General features: G+C 39.4%; 2 protein-coding genes and 1 long non-coding RNA gene across 4 annotated transcripts in view; 2 read left to right on the forward strand and 1 right to left on the reverse strand.

Annotated features, from left to right (window-relative positions):
• PCNX4 (pecanex 4) overlaps positions 1-4293 on the forward strand; it is a 40906-nt gene extending 36613 nt beyond the window's left edge. Inside the window, 1 exon segment of the mRNA XM_047767463.1 lies at positions 2238-4293. Within this exon segment, the coding sequence (XP_047623419.1) occupies positions 2238-2489 (252 nt within the window). The 3' untranslated portion in view covers positions 2490-4293.
• A 1951-nt stretch (positions 4294-6244) lies between these two features.
• Positions 6245-23143, reverse strand: DHRS7 (dehydrogenase/reductase 7). Its single transcript, XM_047767464.1, has 7 exons — positions 22695-23143; positions 16298-16450; positions 13919-14025; positions 12802-13041; positions 10648-10770; positions 9214-9428; positions 6245-6474 (listed from the first exon to the last, which is right to left on the reverse strand). The coding sequence occupies exons 1-7, from the start codon at positions 22825-22827 to the stop codon at positions 6453-6455; spliced, it is 993 nt and encodes a 330-aa protein (XP_047623420.1). The 5' UTR covers positions 22828-23143; the 3' UTR covers positions 6245-6452.
• LOC125119895 (uncharacterized) overlaps positions 22832-24371 on the forward strand; it is a 36224-nt gene continuing 34684 nt past the window's right edge. For both annotated transcript variants that reach the window (XR_007133205.1, XR_007133206.1), the window contains exon 1: positions 22832-23116. This is a non-coding gene — a long non-coding RNA (uncharacterized LOC125119895). The remainder of the gene's footprint in view (positions 23117-24371) is intronic.

Genomic DNA, 24371 nt, shown 5'->3' on the forward strand with positions numbered 1-24371 from the left:
CGACGGTCCTGCTTCTTCTTCTCTGCCTGCTTATGCTATTAATAAAAACTGTGAGAGCTGGGAAATTGCTGTCAAATAAAGTTCCCCAAAAAAAGATCCCAGGGGGGTTGACGTTAGGGCCTAGTGCTTACCCACAAGTTCCTACGATCCCCCTGTTCTATGATCATCATCCATTTCCGAGACTCCCCCTTTTTCCTCTCTAATACAGCCCCTAATAGAATGCTTTCATATTTGGACTGGTACTGTTTAACCTGTGAAAGAATCCTGAAGGCATAATAGAGGCTTGAGGCAAAGGTCTCCATGCTCCAGCAGGTAGTTCTTTTCTATGCTAGGGCCTAGTTGATGAATAGGGTAGATATTGGGCCTTAGTTATTGAAAAACTTGTGCGGTTTGCACCATGTAATCGAATACAGGTCAGGAAATTGCCTACTTTCAGTCAATTGTATATTGCTATGCCAGGCCTATTGGCCCAACCCTAAGGAGTGTCAGTGCTATGGTTTCTAGTTCTATAAGAATCAAAATAATCTTTGATATATATGATTAACCTTTACTAATAGAATATAGTTTGGCCTTAGGTTTTAGACACATAAAAATATTTTTAAAGTTAGTAAGTTCATGCTTTTGCTACCCACAAAATTAGATCATTAACCTGAGTACATTTAATTATGGAAAGTCCAAAAAGAACATTGTGTTCCCAGATGTACCTGGTCATGTACCAGGTCATAAGGTAATATTTGACAGAGAGGAAAATTAATAAATATCACCAGATGTATGACACATGACGTATGCCAAAAGAAAATAAAAACTTTATATAAGCTTGGTTGATTCAAACAATAAACGACAGTCCCACACAAACGCTGGGTCTGTGTCCATTCTTTCGCCGACACCGCTCATCCTTCAGGAGGGCCTGGTTCAGCTGGAGCGGGACTCCGGCAATGAATGAACCCTAAAAACATGCTGAGTTAAAGCCAGTCACAAAAAAACATGTATTATGTGATTTCATTTATATAAAATTTCCAAGAACAGGTAAATCTATACATTACATTATAAAATACATTAGAAGTTGTTTAGGACTAGGGGAATTAAGGCATAGGAAGATTATAGCTAAAGAGGACAGGGTTTCTTTTTGAGATCATTAGTATGTTCTAAAATTGTAGAAATAGTTATAAATACCTGAATATACTAAAAAAGCCACTGAATTAATACATTTTACAGTAATAAATTATATGGAATGTGAATTAGTCTCAATAAAACTTTTAAAAAGAGACTATTGGATGCTTGTTCACTGGCTAATGTTTGTGACTTACACATTGCTGAGGCTGGTTAGGGTGAGGAAATAGAAGAAATGAAAGAGAACTGAGTACAGTGGCTGTCCAGGAATTTTTTTCTCTCAAACTTACTCAGAAAGTTACCAAACAGAAGGGATTCTTGATTCAGAAGACAAGCAACTCATGTGTGTACATTTTTTTTAAATTGAAGTATAATTGATTTACAAAATTATGTTAATTTCTGCTGTACAGCAAAGTAATTCAGATATATAAACATATACAACTTTTTTTGTTATTTTCCATTATGGTTTATCATAGGATATTGACTGTAGTTCTCAGTAGGATCTTGATGTTTATACCCTCCATGTTTAATAGCTTACATCTGCTAACCCCAGCTTCCTAGTCCACGCCTCCCCTAACCCCCCCCCCCCCTTGGCAACCACAAGTCTGTTTTTTGTTTTTCTTTTTAAATCTTTTTCGGCCACACCCTTGGCATATTGAAGTTTCCTGGCCAGGGATCAAATCTGAGCCACAGCCTGCAGCAATGCCAGACTGTTAACATACTGTGTGGGACTGGGGGTTGAGCCCTCACCACCTCAGAGAGAACATTGGATCCTTAATATGCTACACCAGTGGGAACTCCTCTACAAGTTTGTTTTTATCCATGTGTCTGTTTCTGTTTCTTAGACAGGTTCGTTTGCATCATATTTTAGATTCCACATGTAAGTGATAACATATAGTATAGTCTTTCTCATACTTTCACTTAGTATGATAAGCTCTGGTTGCATCCATGTTGCTGTGAATGGCACTATTTTCTTTTTTAAGCATACATTGAGTAGTATCCCAGTATATGTGTTCCTGTGTGTACATTTTGATACACTTTCTGTTTAAGTTTGCCTAATAGCTACAGTGGAATTTTTCTCTAAGTTTTTTTTTTGGGTTTTTTTGTTTGTTTGTTTGTTTTTACAGGGAGTTTACACAGGGAGAGTACTTACCCTTCAAGAATTATTGATCCAAGTTGGGAAGTTAAATGCTGAAGCAGTTAGAGGTCAGTGGGCCAATCTTTCGTGGGAATTGCTCTACGCCACAAATGACGATGAGGAACGTTACAGTATACAAGCTCATCCACTACTTTTAAGAAACCTTACAGTACAAGCAGCTGATCCTCCCCTGGGATATCCAATTTATTCTTCGAAACCTCTCCATATACATTTGTTTTAGAGCCCACTTTGCCCTGCAAATGTACTATCATCAAGTGAGATGTTTTTATTTTTTCATTCTAGAAATGTAACAGTGTGATTCCTCATAACTTCACTGAACTTCCTTCTCTCCTCCCAAAAGTCAGATGCCTGAGAAAGCTAAGCTCTATAAAGCTCATTTTTTAAGATATGCTAATGGTTTTAAACAACATCAACTCTATGCCTAACATAAAAGTTAGAAGTAGTTGGCCAATATTTGTGCCGTATGGATTGTGGTGGGCTTTGGTAAATATAAAACATTTGTATAAGATTATATAATGAGTTTTTTTAATGCTTTTTAAGTGTGTGATAAGTGACTTGACTTGGAGAAGTCAACAGCTGTGTAATTTTTACATACTTAAAGGATATACATATCAGTGTTTTTAAGTAATGATAATGGATCATACTGAAGGTTGCATTATGTATCTGTATTTATTTAAAATATAATTTATAGTATTTTCAAACTTCATGCTGTTTTAACATTTAATACATTTTCATTTTCTTTACATATACTGCAATTTAGAAACCTTAAAATTTTTAATAAAAGCTTCCCCTTTTTTTTCCTTTTCTTTTTTTTCTAAGTGTCCTTTTTATATATCCAAAAGGAAAAGGGATCTTCCCATTCATCCTGTGAATACTCACAGGACTAGCAATAGCAATGTTAGAGTAATCTGATTATGACTAATATTAGAGGCCATTCTGTCATCTGCCTCCTTTATTCCTTTCTTTTCAACTGAATATACTGCTTCTGAAGAACTACCAGTTACTTGTGTCCTGAGGTGAACTAAAGGCAGGAAGAGATGGAGAAAAGTTTTCAGAATGTGATTAGGATTTTCATTCTTTTACTGCTTAGGAAACTATTTACAGGTACTTGTAAGGAGGATGAACAATGAATCTACATCATTTGAGACATGAATTTCCTCTACCCCTTACTTTACTGCCATCTATAGCACCCTTTATTTGATCTATAGTGGCGTCCTAGGTTAGTAGTACAGTAATATATTCTCTTTAGAAATGATTGAAATTACTGGATGTGTACCAATTAGGTTTTTATTACTATTTCATTTATTATGTGGAACAGTTCAATACAGTAATGTTAAAGGATAGCTTTTTAGATTAATTTCAATTAACAAAATCACAAGATTTTTGGTGTTAGTCATTTTGGGGGAAAGCAATATCATTTTGACTGCACAACATCGATAGATACAACGATTTATTAGACTACCCCTCCCCCAAATGGGCATTTTAAGTTGTTTAAAGATTTTCACTATTATAATAATGCCAGGCCATGCTTTCCCTTTACCTTGCATTCTTCTCAAGTTTCCTTATCTTTATTGACTTTTCAGACCCTTCCAGTCTGGATTCCTTCTCTACTATCCCCCCAAAGAAAGTTTTTATTAAGGTCACTACCTTCAAATTGTCAAACCAACTACAGCTGATCTTTGAACAACGTGTATTTGAACTGTACAGGTCTGCTTGAACATGGATATTTTCCAATTGTAAATACTAAGGTATTGCACAGTTCAAAGTTGATTGAATCCACAGATGAGAAGCTATTTTGCCCTCACCAACAGCCATCTGTTCTCTGTATCTGTGTCTGTTTTTGTTTTATTTTTTAGATCCCACATATAAGTGAGATCATGTGGTATTGGTGTTTTATTTCATTTAGCATAACAGCCTCTAGATCCATCCAAGTTATCCCAAGTGGTAGGATTTTGTTTAATGACTGAGTAATGGTTCATTTTATATGTATATATAATAAACATCTTTATCTATTCATCAGTTGACATGAGGTTCCTGCTGAAAATTCTCAGTCTTGTGCTTTATATCTTTAAATGTATCAAACATAATTTGGGCCACACCCATATGGAGGTTCCCAGGCGAGGGGTCAAATCAGAGCTGTAGCTGCTAACCTACACCACACTAGCAACACAGGATCCGAGCTGCGTCTGTGACCTACACCACAGCTCACGGCAGTGTCTGCAACCTACAGCAACACCAGATCCTTAACCCACTGAGCAAGACCAGGGATCAAGCCTGTGTGCTCATGGATGCCAGTCAGATTTGTTTCTGCTGAGCCATGATGGGAACTCCAATCAAACATAATTTTTGAGGCTGTGTTTAATAATTTCACTATCTGGGACCCCCTGTGGGCAAAATGAGCAATGTCTTCTATTCACATAAATGTAGGTGTATGTAAACAGAATTGTATTATTGTTCATCATTTACTTTCTTCACTCATAACCATGCTTCTAGGATATACCCATGCTGCCATGCATGCACTTATTCCCCAGGGTATCACTCCACCATTTACACCTTCCCTGGTGCCCAAGGGTAGCCACCATGGTGGCTGCCAACTTCTCCAACAACTATTTCACGGTTATTTTACGGGTGTTACCTTGGCTGTAGGTAATAAGCAAGAGCCATGTTTTTCTTCCCCTGTTCTCCTCTCTTGACAGTAAATAGTCAAGGGGTATTTACTGATTTTCTGTTGTGGCCTATGCTCTACTATAAGGTGCTAAAGTTTAAATTAATAATAATAACTAATGTAAACAGTTGTCAATGGAATCTTCCTGAGTTGAGTTTAACCAAGGCTTTACCCTTTACTAGTTCTGTGACCTTGGGAAAGTAACACCTATTTGCTTTGGGTATCTCTTTTTTCATCTATAAAGGTAGATAATACCATCTACCTTAGAAGGCTGTTATAAGGAATAAATGACTAAATACAAAGCACCTCATCAGAGCAAATGACATATGAAAGGTTTTTAAGGAGCTCCCATCGTGGCGCAGAGGGAAACGAATCCGACTGGGAACCATGAGATTGTGGGTTCAGTGCCTGGCCTTACTCAGTGGGTTAAGGATCCAGTGTTGCTGTGAGCTATGGTGTAGGTCACAGACGCAGCCCAGATCTGGCGTGGTTGTGGCTGTGGCTGTGGCGTAGGCTGGCAGCTACAGCTCCAATTAGAACCCTAGTTTGGGAACCTCCATATGCCATGGGTGTGGCCCTTAAAAAGACAAAAGGGGAGTTCCCGTGGTGGCGCAGTGGTTAACGAATCCGACTAGGAACCATGAGGTCGCAGGTTCGGTCCCTGCGCTTGCTCAGTGGGTTAACGATCCGGCGTTGCCGTGAGCTGTGGTGGAGGTTGCAGACGCGGCTCGGATCCCAAGTTGCTGCGGCTCTGGCGTAGGCCAGTGGCTACAGCTCCGATTAGACCTCTAGCCTGGGAACCTCCGTATGCCGCAGGAGCAGCCCAAGAAATAGCAAAAAGACAAAAAAAAAAGACAAAAGGAAAAAAAAATTTTTTTAATTAAAAATTAAAGGTTTTTAATAAATTACAGTTGCTATGAGTCCTACCTACTGCCTCAAATAGTCATTTGTACCTGTCAACTCTTTTAAAAGAGTGTAAGCACCTTGGAGGCAGGACCATTTCAGATACATCTTTCTTCGGGGGGGCCGTGCCCATGGCATGCAGAAGTTCCCAGGCCAGAGATCAAACCTATGCCACAGCAGTGATCCAAGCTGCTGCAGTGACAACAACCTGGATCCTCAACCCACTGCACATCAAGGGAACTCCTCAAATGCATCTTTATATCTGCCCACTACCCAGCACTCTGCTTCATGTAATATTCTATGCATTTATGTTAAATGCATTACTATAATACTTTGGTTATCATTCTGCTAACCTAGATTTTAAGCATAAATGCTAGAGTATGTTAAAATGCTCTTTTACCCAGGAATGCAGTATGTATTAATATCTTTATTGCAAGGCTCTGATAGTCTTTTGTTACTTATTACATGTTGAAAGCAAAGTTGTATCTGTTAAGAAGTAAAATCACAAATTAGTCTTCAGTGCATTAAAAGATCACTGTTTTCATGTTTTCCATTTCTTTGTTCAGTGGCTTGAAAATGCAAATACTCCTTCAGTCATGTTTTTTCTTCCAGATCTTAAATAAGAGGAATCTGCATCCTAAAACAGAGTGACGGAAACATGAATCAGTCCTTTCTACCCCAGTTTTTAACAGTTAATTCCTTCTGTTTTGAGGAACTATATCATTATGATTCACTACTGGGAATCTATATAAAACCTGGGAAAATGCTTAAATTAGAATAAAAATCACAGAATTCTAGATCTACACAAAAATCTCTAATGGGCTTAGCATCATTATTTCCTCTGTCATTGGTTAGCACCTGCTTATGCTGTTTCACTAATGCTGAAATCTCTATCATTACTCTTCTAGATCAGCATGTCACACCTACACTGACTTGCCTTAATAAATACAAAGAATAGGTCAGAGCATCTAGAAGTAAATTATTTGACAGATTACTCTCAAATAATTTGTGAACTTTTTTAGTATACTGACAGAAGAGTAAAATAAGGCAGCTCAATAATCTCTAAGAGGTGATATTTCATTTGGGAAGATAACCATTTAGTTTGGGATAATACGGGCATTCTCTTAGACACTTATAAACAAATCTTAGTAAGGAGATGGATATATATAATAGAAAGTAACAGTGGGGAGAAGAAAGGAGGAAGAAGAGAATTGAGTCAAAAAGTGAGGAAAAATTTTTTTAAAGTTTTTTTTTGTGTGTAAAGGGTTTTGTGTAAAATAGTTTTGGGGAAACAAAAGATGTCCAGTTTATCATAAAGTGATAAAGCAGTGAGACCACATAATAAGCAATATTTTTTAAATGCTGGTAGAAATCATCATTTTTAGCAAATGTTAGATATAATAAAATGCCTAGGTTAACTGAGTGTGTTTATATTTTACAGTTAGGTATTCTGTAAACATAATAACCTTATGGACATTCCTGAGAGAACAACTGCTACAGTGGGACTGAAACTCAAGCTCCTGGTTTCTTTCCCTCTGAAATAATTATTTATATAATGCGTTCCTTCTCTGCCATATTATTTAACTCTTTTTTTTTGTCTTTTGTCTTTTTTTTTTGTTGTTGTTGTTGTTGCTATTTCTTGGGCCGCTCCCGTGGCATATGGAGGTTCCCAGGCTAGGGGTCCAATCGGAGCTGTAGCCACTGGCCTACGCCAGAGCCACAGCAACGCAGGATCCGAGCCGCGTCTGCAACCTACACCACAGCTCACGGCAACGCCGGATCGTTAACCCACTGAGCAAGCGCAGGGACCGAACCCGCAACCTCATGGTTCCTAGTCGGATTCGTTAACCACTGCGCCACGACGGGAACTCCTTATTTAACTCTTTGATCTTTACTATCTGTTCACTGAACATCCTGCTGCCATCAAAACAAAAGCATTAACAGCTAATACTTAATAAGCATAACACTCCACGGTATGTTTTAAGAGCTTTCCAGATGCAACTGATTTAAGTCCCATAATAATCCTATGACTAGGTGCTATTCTCATCAGCAATGTCCATTTTGTAGATGGGGAGATTGATTTATCAAGAAATAACTTGCTTGAGGTCATGGGATGAGTATGGGTAGAGCTGGGATTTCAACCCAAGTAACCTGGCACCAGTGGCTCTATGCCCTTAACCAGGATGCTGTGTCACTTTTCTAGAAATGTGGCCTTTCCTTCCCTTATCCATCACTGGGCACAATGCCACTATGTCTGTTGTCCTCCATATTTCAAACTCAGATATGGTATCTAGTGATAGTATCTGATGATCTTTAGAACCATCCCACACGACCAGGTCTCAACATTACCAAAACACTTATAACGTTTTGGCCCAAGGCACCCCACATTACAAGTTGATAGTAAATGAATGGCCCCCTTCATGATTTTTCAAGCTCTAAACATGTTAGTATATCATGAAAGTTTTATAACCTTTAAGTCTCTAAGTATTTTGTTCTTTTGCTTTTTTACTAATTCATTTAATTGTCCTTCAAAAAGTTGGAACAAATTACATATCTAACATTTTGTGCCTACTTAAAGAGTGGGGAGTTATCTAATGTTACAGGCAGCATGATCCCATCTTATAATTCTCTTTATATACAATCCCTACTAACATTTCTAAAAGAAAGTAGTGATCAATGAAATATTTTAATAAAAACCATTCACAGAAATAACCTTTCTTTGCATAATCATATCTATGTGATCTATAATTTTTGGCTCAACTCACAATTTTCTCAGAAGTAGTTTATAACATTCTTCACTTTTCTGTAAGAACGAGGGCTGAAAGAATGAGTGATCAGCATATTCTTCTAGACATGAACAGAGGCACATCTGAGATGTGCAAAATGCTTCAGGAGCAAGACCAAAGGAACCAGTACTACGCATGAGAGGGCATCTCTTTTAATAGTGTGGGAAGTGGCTAAGGTGCACCTAGTCCTGGGGAGAAATGGGAGGAGAGGTCAGGTATCAACCCAAAGAGGTGACACTTGTAGGATATTGAGACTTGTAGGATGAGTAGGAGTTTGTAGGAAGAAATGGTGGAGAAAGAGCACTGGTGGCACATACACTGGCCCAACAGTAAGTGTAGAAAAAAAAATGGCAGTCTTTGATTTAACTTGTAGAAAACCTTTGACTTAACTTGTAGAAAACCTTTCTCCAAGACCAGTAGTAATTTATAGTAAACCAGCAGTTATGCATGGAGGATAGAAAACCTTGTATACCTTTTGTACTTATATCATGAAGTTGGTGGAAGATCAGTAAGAAATTTTTAAGCACTAGAAACTTTCATACTTTCCTACAAAGTGGATAGGTATTAAGAAATATATAAATTGGTCTTACCACACCACTCTTAAGTTCTCAATCCTTTTCTTCCCTATTTTGCTGGTCAGCCACCAGGCCCAGGTTGGTATATATTGCCATAAATATGCCATTGACAAAAAAGGCTGCTCCGCAATCCAAACTTCTTTCAAATCATTGGCCATGGCAATTAACATCAGCCGTGCACAACGGCTGGTTGCCATCTTGTGGGACTGGTCTGCATCACTGTCTAGAGTCTAAGAAATTTTCAAAAAGTAGTTGAATGATGAGTATTTATCCAGGGTATTTCACAGAACTTTTAAGCTAGAAAAGATCCAGAAGACATTGAGATGAGGGTCTCCTTTAAAGTGGCCTCATGCCCCTTAGGAGTCCCCATGGGTATTAAGATTGTCTATAAGCTATTGGTAATATTTAAAAAGCCTAATGGAATTGATAACACTTAACCAGATAAGATTGCACAGACTAAATAAAAGATTAAAGGTTCTTTGCTTTTAGTTGTAATTGTACCCATCTTAATATACACATCACTTGAATAGTAAAAATTTTTAAGCAAATTTTTAACACATTTAGCAAATGAAATTCTACAAAAGATGTAGCCCATGGGGATGAAATGGAGGAAGATGACAAAAGTGGCTTCTAGGTATTGAACAAATCTGGTACTACTATTCTAGTTAGCCCACTACCATTCTACAAATAAATAAACTGAGGCCCAGAAAGGCAGTAATTTATCTGTGCTCATACAGATCATTCAGTAGTAACCAGGTCTATATTCCAAGTCCTTGATTCCTATAATAGAGTGCTTATTCGATTTTACCATAGTCCCTTCAAAGGAAATGCGAAAATATAAATTGTATATGTAAACATTTACATAGCATATGTAGCTTTATGTCTCAGCAGAAATATATATTAATAGAAAAGAAGGAAAATTTCATGGTCTTTGGAGAGATTTTTTATTATTGAGTAATTCTGGATTCTTCCTGAGACATTTACTATTCAGTTGATAGATCACTTAACATGTAATCTGTGAACTGCCAGGAGTACAGGCCTGGGTGAGGCTAACCTAAAATTATCAAAGTTCTGCAAGGCTTTTTCTAAGCTTCTTCACCACAATCTCTCTTTAAAATCCCAGTAAGATTTAATGTACTAAAATTCAGCCACACAAAACCTTTCATTGTTGCTATAATTTGTGAATTTATAGAAACTGGTTTTAAAAATACTGACAACCCTTTTAATAGTGGATTAATATAAGCAGTATGCTGGTGATTTCTTTAGCTTATATTAAAACTGAATGCCAAAGCACTATCAGCCAGCCTAAACAGTTTTCCTAATGCCATGAGTTAAGTGTCATAAATAATTAATAAGCAGTTCTAATGTGAAAACCCTGAGGCATAATACTATAACACTAATATATAACTACTAAAGCATTCCGATTATTCCCCAACTAGAAAATTTTACCTTTGTGACTTCTTCAGTTAGGGCATTCTTCACAATATTTGATTTCACAGGTCCTGGGCAAACATTAGAAACTGTTATACCTGGGTAGTTGGCAAGTTCAGTTCGGAGGGTATTAAAAAAACCCTATCAGGAAAAAAAATTAAGTACAAATACATATCTCATGGTTACTATTAGCATGAAATTACTCTTTAACTTTTTATGAAGGACAATAGCAGCACATTATCAAAATATGTTCTGAAATGCCTCAGTAAAGGACAGGAAATGGAATTACACAAGATGAGGCATTTTTAACTCTAAGACTGGACGCAATCTAGAACAGGGTTCTCGGCTTGTTCTGGGTATGAATGGTTCACCCCGTTGGCAGTGGCAGCCCATGCCATCAGTGATTTTTATGGAAGGCAAGCGCTGGATGAGTGGAAGGCTCCCCCGGGAAAGTCTGAGACACCCTCTCAGCCAGTCCCTGGCCCTCCACTCTAGGACTGCATGTTCTCCACTGATCATCACCCAGGCTGGGTTTCTTTTTATCCGTCAAAGGGGCCTAAAGTGCAGATGTTGGTGCAAGAGGGGATTGATTAGCACTTAACTGAAACTGTCACAGAAACAGTTCAATTTTTTCCATGGCTATTTTAACAGACAATTAGTTTCAGCCAAGATTTATCTTTCTTAGGGTAGCAAGAGAATACATGGTTAATTAAAAATGTTATATGATTGCTTACGCATGACTTTTGTAAAAACAAGCTAGACTCTCAGGACTTCAAAGATACTGGCCATTTCTAAACCAAACAGAGTAAATATCTACTTCCCCTCATCTCTTCTCGGAATATTCCAAGACTATACTGTTATAATCTGAGTTAACATTGAAAAGCCTAAACAGCTAACCCAGGGTACATTCATTTATGATCCAATAATAATTTCCGTATGCTGCAAGAGTGGCCGAGAAAGAAAAAAAAGAGCCTCCTGGTCTCAGAATTCAGCTACTGGTAAAACTAGAGTCTCAACTTGCCACATAGTATCATCAGACAATCAAATTCAGTAATAAAACAGGGAGTCTAGCAGGATGGAACAAACAACTCATTGTGTGTGTTTGAAAGCCTCCTGCATGTCATGATACTTGCTACCAAGCAGATGAGGTGGCCTCCTTCTCTCTCCTGCCTGCTTGACTCTCCTGACTGCTCTATAGGAAGTAACTGATACCCCATTACCAAGTATGAGGAAATCATCAGTGCAGTATTTTGTTACATCACCCTCTGCAACTGTCTGCTCTTCACAGCACAAAGCAGATCCTTAAGAACCAGAGCTTCAAATTTTCATGAAATTGTGATGACCACTCAGCTATTCCAAAAATGAAACATCCTACTTAAACTGACCTTCAACAGCATTAATTATAAATCAAGTGTCTCTTTTAATCATTCTCTTCCTATTGCTCATGTGATTTAATTTGCTCCATGTTATAGCTTAATACCATTTCTTTATATCCACTCTTAAGCCAACATTAAAAATTCATTTATTTCTAATATTCACATCTCCTAAGTTATACAACCTAAGTCAGGCTTTCTCCCAGCCTCTGCCTGAACTAGCTTTTCTTCTTCCAATGACATCAGAGTAAATAGAGTCAAAGCTAGTCCCAGTAGGGGTATGAAGCCCAGGACTGATCATCCAGTGGGAAGATTCTATTTCTGACATATCTATTTAGAAATGCAGGTAAAATAAACACCAACAACAATAGGGAAGGAAAAAAATCATCACAGAAATGAGAGGGCAAGTAAATCCTGTTTGCAGAAGAAACAAGAGGTAGACCCCAGATTTGCCATGAAGATGTGGCAGAAATGAGGATGAGGTAAAGGGTGATATTTAAACCACACACTTTTTGGGGGCAGGGAGCATATCTGACCATCTTTATACTTCCAGGATCTGTTGCAGTGCACAACACAGTGTAGATGCTCAATATGTGTTTGCTGAATTAGGAAGAGGTAGGTGAAGCTCAAGTCTTTTTTAGCATCTTCTGGATAAATCTTCTACCCAAGGTCTCCTTGGGGTTCTCTTTCTGCCTCCTTACATCACTACCCAGTTCCCACGATATCTTACAGTGATGGCCATATCCCCCCCATACACATTCAGATCAGTTCTATCAGAGGTGAATTTCGGCAGCCTTACCCGAAGAGCATGTTTGCTGGCACAATATCCACCAGAAAGGGGTGCAGCTATAATACCCATGAAGCTATTCACAGTAATGATTTTTCCTTGCTTCTTCTCAATCATGTGAGGCAGAACACACTTTGTCAAGGACACCGTCCCTAAGTAGTTAACTTCCATTAGCTCCTTGTAGACATCCAGGCTGGTGTCCACACACAAAGAACGCTGGGATACTCCACCGTTGTTGACCAGAATATCGATCTAGTTAAAGAAAATCAGAAAAGGGGCACTTGAGGGATGACCTGTACATGGACGGCTGGAATTCCTTGGGATGGCTGGTTATATGTTAACTTTATGAATCAATGGAACAAATTAATTTATTTCCAGGAGTCAGCAATAAAAAAGATAAAATGAAAACCAGAATCCACCTATGGAATTAAATTCCTTTTTTTTTTTTTTTTTTTTGCCACACTGGCAGCATGTGGAAGTTCCCAGGCCAGGGATTAAACTGTGCCACAACAGAGATAATGCCAGATCCTTAATTCACTGAGCCACTAGGGAACTCCTAAGTTCCCATCTTAAGTGACTTTTTATGGCAATAAGTGTCACAAAAATAGAAGGCACAGATTTTTAGCTTCTTTTGTTCTACATGGAGGAGTTAATATTTGTTAAAGTAAAAAAAGTAGTAATTACATAAAGCCACCCACTTTGAGATAAGAGGTCTAACTTATGGGCCTTCATCTCACTGCATGAACCCATTTACCTAAAGCCATTTGAATGTTAGCACCATAGATGGGAATCTCTTTGCAGCTACTTCAAAGCAAGATTTATCCAGGAGTTACCAATGTGGCTCAGTGGGTTAAGAATCCAACATTGTCTCTGTGAGGATGCGGGTTCAATCCCTGGCCTCACTCAGTGGGTTAAGGATCCAGCATTGCTGCAAGCTGCAGTGTAGGTTGCAGATGTGGCTCTGATCCAGTATTGCCATGGCTGTGGCATAGGCCTCAGCTGCAGCTCTGATTTGATCCCTAGCCTGGGAACTTCCATATGCTGCAGGTGTGGCTGTAAAAAAAAAAAAGAGAGAGAGAGAGAGAGAGAGAAGCAGCAGCATCACTTATCCAATAAAAATTCTACTTACTTTACCAAACTCCTGGAGAACAGCTTTAGTAGCCACTTCATGCGAACTTCTATTAGCCAGGTCAAGGGGCAAAATTAGTATATCTTTTCCTTTCAAAATGCCATTCTCTAAATAAAGACACTTGAAATTAATGTGGAAGTCATACAATAGTTTACTTTAGCTCCTTGCTACTTAACATCCATTCTACAACCACACTCAGCCATAACTTATTTCTCGGCGGCCTTGTGGATGAGGTTCTCTCAGTGACCAAGAAGGGGACTGGTGATTATATGGCAACATCTTGAGATAAAATACTGGCTGGGTATACAGGAAGCAGACTGGCTCTCTTTTACATGAGTATAAACAGGCTAACATTGGAACAGACTCCAGCAAAAAATCGAGATTATATTGAAACTAAAATAAGCAAAAATTTTAGATCGACTTATTTAGAAGTACAAAAGTAATCTGTACATTTATTATATGATAGGTTCACTGGCTGATTTTTAAGTACATTAAAAAAAATGCCAAAAATCAGTTCAGAATCTTCCAGTCACATGACACACAGAGATTTCCTTCCAGAGGCTAAGGATTCCAGGAGGAATAAGGAAAAGGACACAATCCTAAAATTCCCAATCAAGAAAAATGTTGGGCTATAATGGCTCCTCTTTCTGTTCACCAAAAGAACAACTGAGGGAGTTTCTGTGGTGCAGTGGGTTAAGAATCTGACAATGGCAATGGCTCAGGTCACAGAGGCGGGGGTTCCATCCCCAGCCCAGCACGTGGGTTGAAAGGATACGGCATTAGTGGCAGCTGCAGCGTAGGTCACAGCTGTGGCTTGGATTCAATCCCTGGCCCTGGAACTTCCATGTGCCACAGATGCAGCCAATTAAAAAAAAAAAAAAAAAAAAGAAGAAGAACTGAAACTAAATTATCTTGTAGAGAAAACATAAGAGGTGCAAAGGCTTTATGGGAAAATAATTAAACTGTGAAAGATTAAGTGTTTTAAAAGAAAAGTTTGGGAGTTCCCAGTGTGGTTCAGTGGTAACAAATCTGACTAGCGTCCATGAGGACACGGGTTCCATCCCTGGCCTTGCTCAGGGAGTTAAGGATCTGGCATTACCATGAACTATGGTGTAGGTCACAGACTCCGCTTAGATCCTGCATTGCTGTGGCCATGGTGTAGGCCGGCAGCTGCAGCTCTGATTCTACCCCTAGCCTGGTAACTTCCATATGCTGCAGGTGCAGCCTTAAAAAGACCAAAAAAAAAAAAAAAAAAGTTTGCAACAATGATCTGACAGATAAAAGGAAAACAGCCTTACTCCAGCTAAGAAACACTGTTACGGCTCATTTCTGCCAGTGCAAGTCTCAACAGTAGAGCAGTGTCATGAGAAGTGGCCCAGTGTGAAAACACAGAAGGCCTTGGAAAGCAGTATTGTGAAAAAGGTCTTGTGGCCTTGGCAACTCTACTTCTGGGTGGTTAGTTTCATCAGCAAAGTGAAAGAAAGGTTTTTTTCTTTCACTGACCGGAAACATAGTCTACTGGAAAATTCGAAATTATTTCAGTTTATATACTAAATGTCCCATGAGAAATAATAACTTTATTATTTGAGGCTGCTTTCACTGTGAACATAACCACACCTAAACCCAAACAAAAATTGACATTGTTGTCCTACATATATGAAATGTTATTCCATGTTGCATTTTCAAACTGCATGCATTCCTGTTCATTCATCCTTTATAATAAAAACCTTATGCCATCACACATGACATTAATATCTGATATTTTAGCAAAACAAGTCCGGATCCTTTCCAATTAAATTTCTATGGTTACATACATGTATGTCATACATAAGAACCAAACTGTTCTTTCCCTAAGATGAAAATATATTTACTTGGTTACTAAAAATCGACCAGCGTGTCAGAGCACTGATGATAACTCCCCAATGCCAAGAATCAGTGCCCCAAAAAAGTAGAAAGGTAGCAAAAAAGAGAAGAAAAAGGACAGATCAGCTAACAAAGAAATGACAAAAGAAAGAGGATTCAGATGAAAGCACTTGGAGTATTTGGAACCAGGGTATACTGCCCAGAAGAATACTCCTCTTCCCTCTAAAATTTCCCCCCTCCCCCTGCTTTTTTGTTTCTGTTTTTTGGGGGTTTTTTGTTTGTTTGTTTTTTGGCCACCCGAAGGCACATGGACCAGCTGCGACCTATGCTGCAGGAATGGAAATGCCAGATATTTAAGCCACTGTGCTGGGCCAGGGGACCCCAATCTGCATTGCAGCACTCTAGGGATACTGATGATCCTGTTGAGCCACAGCGGGAACTCCAAAAGTCCCAAATTTTGACTCTGGGTCCTGATTTACTTCTAGGAAGCACTGCTGCTATTTTAGATTTACTTACCAAGGCATCTTCTTTTCACCCTTTCCAGCTCCTGCACTCTTCTGGCTGACAGCACGAGAGAAACTCCTAGTTTAGAGAGCTGGTAAACCAGCTCCTCGCCAATCCCACTGGATGCTCCAGTCACCCACACCACCATATCAGTCAGCTCCCATTCTATTGAAAAAGGAGTGGGGATTGAGGGTAAAAAATAAGCTATGGGTTACGGCCATCAAAGATTAACCAAAAGACATGCATTATGTCTTCATAGTCAGTTTTAAACAATATCACTGACTATGAAGACATAATGCATGGAGCTTAAAAACTGAAACATCCTATGTTCATAGGCCTGATTGTGCAGATGGTCTCACCAGTGTGTGCTTAACCCCAAACTCATCCAGCTGTATACATTAAATATGGACAGTTTTTATATGACAATCATAATTCAATAAAGTAATTAAACTTTTAAAATTAAATATCCGAAGAAAACATTTCCCACAAAAAGCATGGATACAAATCATTAGTAACGGTTAACCAAAACATTATTTTGTGTATTCTAGACTCTACACTCTTGGTGAGTTTTCCAGACTTTACTTCAGGGTAAGCCTTCTAACCATGGTCTGACTCTAAGGCTGTATTTATCTGTATATTTGACAGAGAAAAGGATGGCTAAATAAATAGAAAGTGTCTGGACTCACTTTCCTTATTCATAAATGTGGGATTCAGATAAGATGATCACTAAGAGTCCCATCCAGTCTTCAATTCCATTATTCTCATTTCTTGCAATGGAGGTACTGATAACAAGTCTGAATGCAGCAAGTTCTACTCTGGGGTATGGTAGAAGCATCCTGGATTTTTAAAGTCACATTCTCCCCATGTGTCAGTCATATCTGATGCCTATCAACTAAAGGTCATTTTGTAAAAGTGCTCTCCAAATGCCTGAGCTTTCATCTTAGGAGAACCTAGTAGTTCACCCAAGATGAAATACATATGAGAGAGATAAAATGTACTCTGCCTGCCCAAGTATGATCCTGTTAAAGATTGTAACTATGTTACAGAAATGGTTTCCTCTCCAATGAAAACCTTATTTAGCACTGCAGCACAATAGTCACTGTCCATTGGAATTTGCAGAGTCACTGTAAGTGCCATCTTCCCACGTGCCTTATTTATTAAAATGTGTAATTTATTGAAAATAGCAAAGAAGCCTATTATTTAAGATATACATTGCTGGAGTTCCCATCATGGCTCAGTAGTTAACGAATCTGACTAGGAACCATGAGGTTGCGGGTTCCATCCCTGGCCTCGCTCAGTGGGTTAAGGATCTGGCGTTGTTGTGAGCTGTGGTGTAGGTCGCAGACACAGCTCGGATCCCTCGTGGCTGTGACATAGGCCAGCGGCTACAGCTCTGATTAGACCCCTAGCCTGAGAACCTCCATATACCGCAGGAGTGGCCCTAAAAAAAAAAAAAAAAAAAAAGATATGCATTGATGATTTTAGATCAGGAAAGTTAAAATTGGGGAACTAGTTTACTGTTTTAAGCAAACCTAAAACCTAACTGTTGGGTTTTCAGTATGAATTCTGGAAACCATCAGGCTTCAAATTCCAGCTGTGTCACACACAGCAGTGAAATGCTCCCATGTGACAACTTCATGACTTAATTTTCCAAAACTGGAAAATGTAATTAATAATAAAACCTCTGTCATAGGGTTGTTGGAGAGAAATGAGTTAAAACATGTAAAGCACTCACTGCAATGTCTGACACATACTCAGTGCTTAATAAGTAAAATGTCAACTGTAATTGTTGCTAAAATTATTTAACAAATGGACTTTTTGGCAGTAAAACACATTCACTCCATTAACTTGTGTGTTCTAATTTCTCCAGCCAGGTGCAATGGGGTTACTAACTATAATGGCTTAACATTTTTTTTAACTGCTTCTTATGTGCTTTAATGCATTACCTTATTAAAACCTTCAGGAATTATCTGAATTTTATAACAAAGGAAATTGTTGTTTACAGAAATTAATTTGTACCACTACACTGTACACATCCTTAAGGCTGCAACCTGGTCTCCTTTGTTCACCGCAGTGTTTCCTCAGTGCCTCACACAAAAACTGGCATAGAGAAAGGACTCCAAAAATCGCTATTGAATAAACACCCAAGAACCCCGGCAGACAAAGAATGTGGGTCCAGGTATATCTAATTCCAAAGCCCATGCTCTGGTCAATAGCGTACACTGCCCACATTTGAATATGATCAGTATTTTAGAATCCAACTGTTTCTTAGCCATTCAAGAAAATGCAACTTGTCCTCAGGAAAGAAGTTTCATGTAAGTATCTGAACTAAGGACAGAAATATCCCCAAAACTGTGTCTGGGCTACAATGGTTTCCTATCAAGTGGTGTACTTTTATGGAAAGGTCCAACTGAGCCACGTTCCTGATGGACTTAATCAGAAATATCAGAATGTATAGTCAGATAGTCATTTATTCATTCATCAACTACTTGTTGCTCCTGCAATACTCAGATTCCACAGTGAAAATAATTTCTTTGTAACCATCTACTAACTAGCACAGAACTAATAAAAGATTTCTTCATTTGTACACCTACATGCAAACATTATTTAAACACAACAATGAAAACCCCCAGGCTGACGTTTAGCTTAGTACGACTGCAATTCTGGTACCCTTCTTCCCACCCTTGGAGAAGAAAACATTTTAATTTAGCACCAACTTTTTTTGGTTTACTAATTCTGCAGAATCGGATACATAATGACCTCCATAAAGAGCTTCTGAAAGCAGATTCATGGAGTTGGAAGGAAACTTACAGTTCAACCCCCAACCCAGTTTGAGAATTCGCTCCTCAGGCTATTGACAGGCTAGTCTCTAATTAATTCCCTCACAGGATGAGGAAGCCAGTTATCTCTGAGGCACTGGCTCCTTGTTTGGACAAGTCTAATCCTCCCCGGATTCAAGGATTCTTCCTTATACTAATGTGCTATATCTTTAACACCTAAGGACCAGCAGCCAAGGGTGGCAGTTCTGCCTCAGGGTACTGGGAACAATAAATCAAGCCTGTCTTACTCATGACGGTCCCTCATCTATTTGAAGACAGCTGTTATGTCCTCCCTAAGTCCTTTCATCTCTTGCTTCTCTAAGGTGAAATAAACACTTCCAATTTCTGCTACCTTCCCTCAGATGACATGGCATCCGGTTTCTTCCCTCTTCTGCTCACACCCTCTACACAAGCTCCAGCTAATCCATGTTCCTATTGAAAGGAGCTGGCCAGAGCAGGACACCAGATTCCCATGGCGTCTGGACAGTTCAGAGTAAGGTGACATGACTGAATCATTTCCCTGGTCCTCCAGAAGGGTTGTTTTGTGAGGGCCCATACAGTGACTGACTCAGTCACTGCCATGTCCCTAGTGCCCAGCACAAAGGCCAACACATACAGGCAGGTCTTGAGAAGACATCTGTTGTTTGCAGTTTATTCCATCAGACACTAAAAGTCTCCCAGGATTGCCTAATCTTTTCTGGCACTTCCCTTCACTGCTGACTCAACTGAGGTGCCTGTCAACTAAAACCTGAGTTTTCCTCACCTCATTGCTGTTGACACTTTTCCTACTCTGGACTGGTGCTGTAGACTTTTCTGGATCTACATGCAATATCTAAAATTAGTCACTCTTAAATTTCACCATGTGAGACACATGCTTGAAAATGAAGAAAATTTCTCTAGAAGGATACATAAAAGGGAGGAGGAAATGGTGGTTGCCCCAAAGAGGCATAATGGGTGGCCAGGGATAAGGGTGGGAGAGAGCTTTACTAGTCAACTTACCTCCTTTTGCATTTAAAAAAGTTGGCCTTGGGAGTTACTATTGTGGCTCAGTGGTAATGAATCTGACTAGTATCCATGAAGATGCAGGTTCTATCCCTGGCCTCACTCAGTGGGTTAAGGATCTGGTGTTGCAGTGAGCTGCAGTGTAGGTCACAGACAGCTCAGATCTGGCATTGCTGTGGCTGTGGTGTAAGCCAGCAGCTGCAGCTCTGATTCAACCCCTGGCCTGGGAACTTCCATATGCCATATGCCTGGGTATGGCCCTAAAAAGAAAAAAAAAAAAAAAAGTTGATCATATGTGAGTCTATTGTCTATTTTAAAATAACAAAAAAAATTATAAACCCATAGAGAAGAAAATGAGGATAATCTTTTTTATCCTTAGTAAAGTCTGCCCATCTTTCCAGTCTGAACTATTTTGAGAACTTGAATCTGTCTTCTTGTTCGTTTAACTTTTTTCATTACTTAATCTCACAGATATATTGTATATTGTTTATGTATTTAAATGTATCTATCTGAGCTTTATACATAAAAGGAGATCTATAAAGTTTACTCTTTAGTCAATACAGGCTTAAGAATGGTAAAATTTAGTTCTCTTATGGCACAGCAAGTTAAGAATCTGGCATTGTCACTGCTATGGCTCAAGTTTGATCCCTGGCCTGGGAAATTCCACATGCTGTGGGTGCAGCAAAAAAAAAAAAAAAAAAAAAAAGGATGAATTTTTTTTAAAGTGTTTGGCTTCACCCACAGCATGCAGAAGTTCCAGGGCCAAGGATATAACCAGAGCTGTTGCAGAAACAATGCCATGTAGTTATGCTGTAGGCCCCAGGGGAAGTCCAGAATGGTGAAATTTTAAATTACGTTAAAAGTTAAATTAGAGTTCCATGGTGGCCTAGTGGTAAGGATTCAGTGTTATCATTGCTGCAGCTCAGGTTCAATCCCTGGCCCAGGAACTTCTGCAAGCCATGGGTGCAGGAAAAAAAAAAAGGAAAAAAAAATTAAAGCTATTAACATTTACTTTACCTTTAAAACTATTTGCTGAGTAACTTGTAGTGTATTTACTTGAACTGTAAGGTATCATGCTTCACATGTAAATTAGCAAATTACATAACTACATAATAATAGAGCAAAGTAAGTGTATTTTAAAAAATCCTTCAAAGTTGATATTTTCCAGCAAATGTGAAACACTGACAAAACAATGAATTTGTTAAAAATTACCTTTAATCACCTTAACTTTTAACTTTGCTTGATATGTGAAAATAACTTGTAATTTAACTAGCTGCTAGATATTGTCAACTTTTTTTTCCTTTTCAGCACTTGAATAATCAGTTAAATAACTTTCATAGAATAATAAAATATAAAGTATTTCTATGTAAATTTCAAAGTCTAAGTTAACAAAAAAGCACTAAGGATCAAGCACAAACATCCACAAAGCAGCCAATAGGCATATACATTTCATCTGTTGAGATGGAGCAAATGACTAGGAGAAAGTCTGCCAGTCAGAACCATATTTTTGCCATATTTTTGTAGCCCTGATCTTGCATATGTTATGTATTTTCCATAAGCTCAATGTCAGAGGTATACTAGCTATACCACCCCGCCCCCAAAAAAGCCCAAGAAAAATTTTGAAATGTTAAGGGATAATATTTTGTCAGGTTGGGTTGAGCTTTGGACGGGCATAAAACACTATACCATCTAAGATTTTTTTCGGTCGCTAAGAATCAATTTTCACCCTTGCAGAAGCTATATGGCACCCCTTCCTTCCCTGGCCCCATTTTTAAAGCATATTAGTCATCACTTCAAAGCAAACCTTCTTTCATACAGAAAACTAGGTCCGGGGAAACCCCACTTCCCTCCAGCCCTTATGAATCCAAAGCCTAGCTCTGGGCAGGTCACTGAACTTCTCCGAACATGTTTCCCTACCTGGAAAATAAGATTAATAATGCCTGCTTATAAGTGTCATTGTAAATGAACAGTTCTGTGTGAACACTGTTTAGCACATAGAATGCGTTTAGTTAATGACGATCAAATATGAAGCAGGGCACAGATAAAAAGTGAGATAGGCAGGACGCCCTTTAGTATGACAGTCTTGCTCCTGGCAAAACACCAATCCAGTTTTTGCTAGTTATACTTTAACCCAATAAATAGGCAAGTATGTGGGTGACTGTGGAATATCTCAAATTTTATTTCACAACTCTGACTAGCGTAAGAATGGAAGATGAACAACCTCACGAAGTAGAAAAACTAGTCCTCAAAAGGAGGTTGGTTCCTTTGCAAACGCAGTTTCGCAAAGTATTATCCTCCAACACTTCATCAAAATCCCTCAGGGTTAGGAATTGAGAAAGCTGAGGGTGCGCTGCCAATTCCAGCGCTCTCGCTGCTCTTTAACTCTGGCAACCAGGCAAGTCCACATGGTCCAGGACAGAAGACAAAACGCCTCGGCCCCTTCCTCCCCAAACCGCAGCGCCCTGGAACAAGGCGCAACCTCGTCGCCCGGAAGTTCCATGCCACCCGGAGGGACGCGGAGAAAGGCGGAGAACCGACCGCACAGAACCCCGGCCGTCCACTCCGGAAAGGCGGCTGCGGGTCCTCACCTGGGCGTCGCCCCTGCCACTCGGCCCACAGCAGGGTCAGGTCGCCATCTGCCCGCAGGAAGCGCAGGAGCTGCACCACGAGCGCGAGCAGCACGCATAGTGCCAGCAGCCAGAGAAACAACTCCCAGCTCATCACCGCCGCGCGCGCCCTGCTTTGCGGAGATAGCTAGAGCGACCCAAGGACCCTCCGACCTGGTCTGAGCCGCGCGAGTGCAACGGCGCAGCCGCCGCCCCGCCCACCCCTGGCCTGGGCGGACCCGGAGAGCAGGCTGGAAGCGGAGGCGCCCTGGGCTCAGGGAGTTGGACGTGAGGGACGCCGAGGCTGCCATCGCTCCTTAGGTTTCGCCTGCCAGGGCGCCCAGTAAAGAGTTGCAGTAGAAGCAGACGGCGTGAATGACAGATGCTTGGCGATACTGCATTTGGTACAGTAATCAAGAACGGTTAACAGTTGTTTTGAGGCCAAATAGTTTTCGAAGATCTAGTTGTGTCGACAGGAAGAGCACAAATATTACAACGAATAAATTTGGCCTCTTCCTCCCCACTTCTTAACTTTCTTTAGATGAGCCCAACAAAGCACCAATTTGTTTTCCATCCCAGCCCACCCCCTCACCGAATTAACCCAAGGGTTGAGTGGGATTGGCCACGTGTCCACCTAAATTTGAAAGTGACCCTGGCCCCATTGCTGAATGAGAAAGTGCAGCTTGGGCAGCACTTGACCTTGAGCATAATGCTAGGAGTACCAGTTGGGGATTTGAGCCAACTCAGTTGGAGTCCAGGTAGCTGAGCCCTCAGCAATCCTGAGTAAATTATTTCCTTTTCTGCACCCATAAAGAATATGTAATTTAAATGAGAAAATGCCTGTGAGGGACACAGTGACTCAAACACAGTAATCCTAATCATCCTTTCTTTCGTAATTATTATAACTAATTAATTATCATTATTAATTATTCTTCATTATTTCTATTATACTTATCATTTTTGGACTCCAACCTGAAAAGCAGGAATTTTGTTTATAAAATTCTACATTCTGCAACTCTAGTTCTCCTTATACCTGAAAGCCATAAGAATGTTTGCATTGTATTGAATTAGAAAATTGACAGAACACTGTAAACCAACTATAATAGAAAAAATAAAAATTATTATGAAAAAATTGAGAGTTCCCACTGTGGCACAGTGGAAACAAATCCGACTAGTATCCATGAGGATGCAGATTCAATCCCTGGCCTCACTCACTGGGTCTGCCATCCAATGTTGCCCTGAACTGTGGTGTAGGTCTCAGACTTGGCTCAAATCCAGGGTCGCTGTTGCTGTGTCTGTGGTGTAGGCTGCTGGCTGCAGCTCAGATTCAACCCCTATCTGGGAACTTCCATATGCCTTGGGTGTGGCCCTAAAAAAAAAAAAAAAAAATTCATTGTGGCATTGTTCTGGGTTCCTGGAAGAAGATGTGCCCTTAGCTAAACCTTGACTCTGACTAATGGTTTATCCTGATCACAACTTGAAATAATATTGCTCAGGAGTGACTCTTATTAGCTTGCTGCCTTTGCAGTATAGGCTTTTATTTTATTTTTTTTCCTGAATAGCCATATTCAATTTTGTTTTTTTATTAATTTTATTTTTTATTTTTTATTGTAATTGATTTACATTGTTCTGTCAATTTCTGTCATACATTTATACACA

Source organism: Phacochoerus africanus, chromosome 2, assembly GCF_016906955.1.
Source record: "Phacochoerus africanus isolate WHEZ1 chromosome 2, ROS_Pafr_v1, whole genome shotgun sequence".
NCBI lineage: Eukaryota > Metazoa > Chordata > Mammalia > Artiodactyla > Suidae > Phacochoerus > Phacochoerus africanus.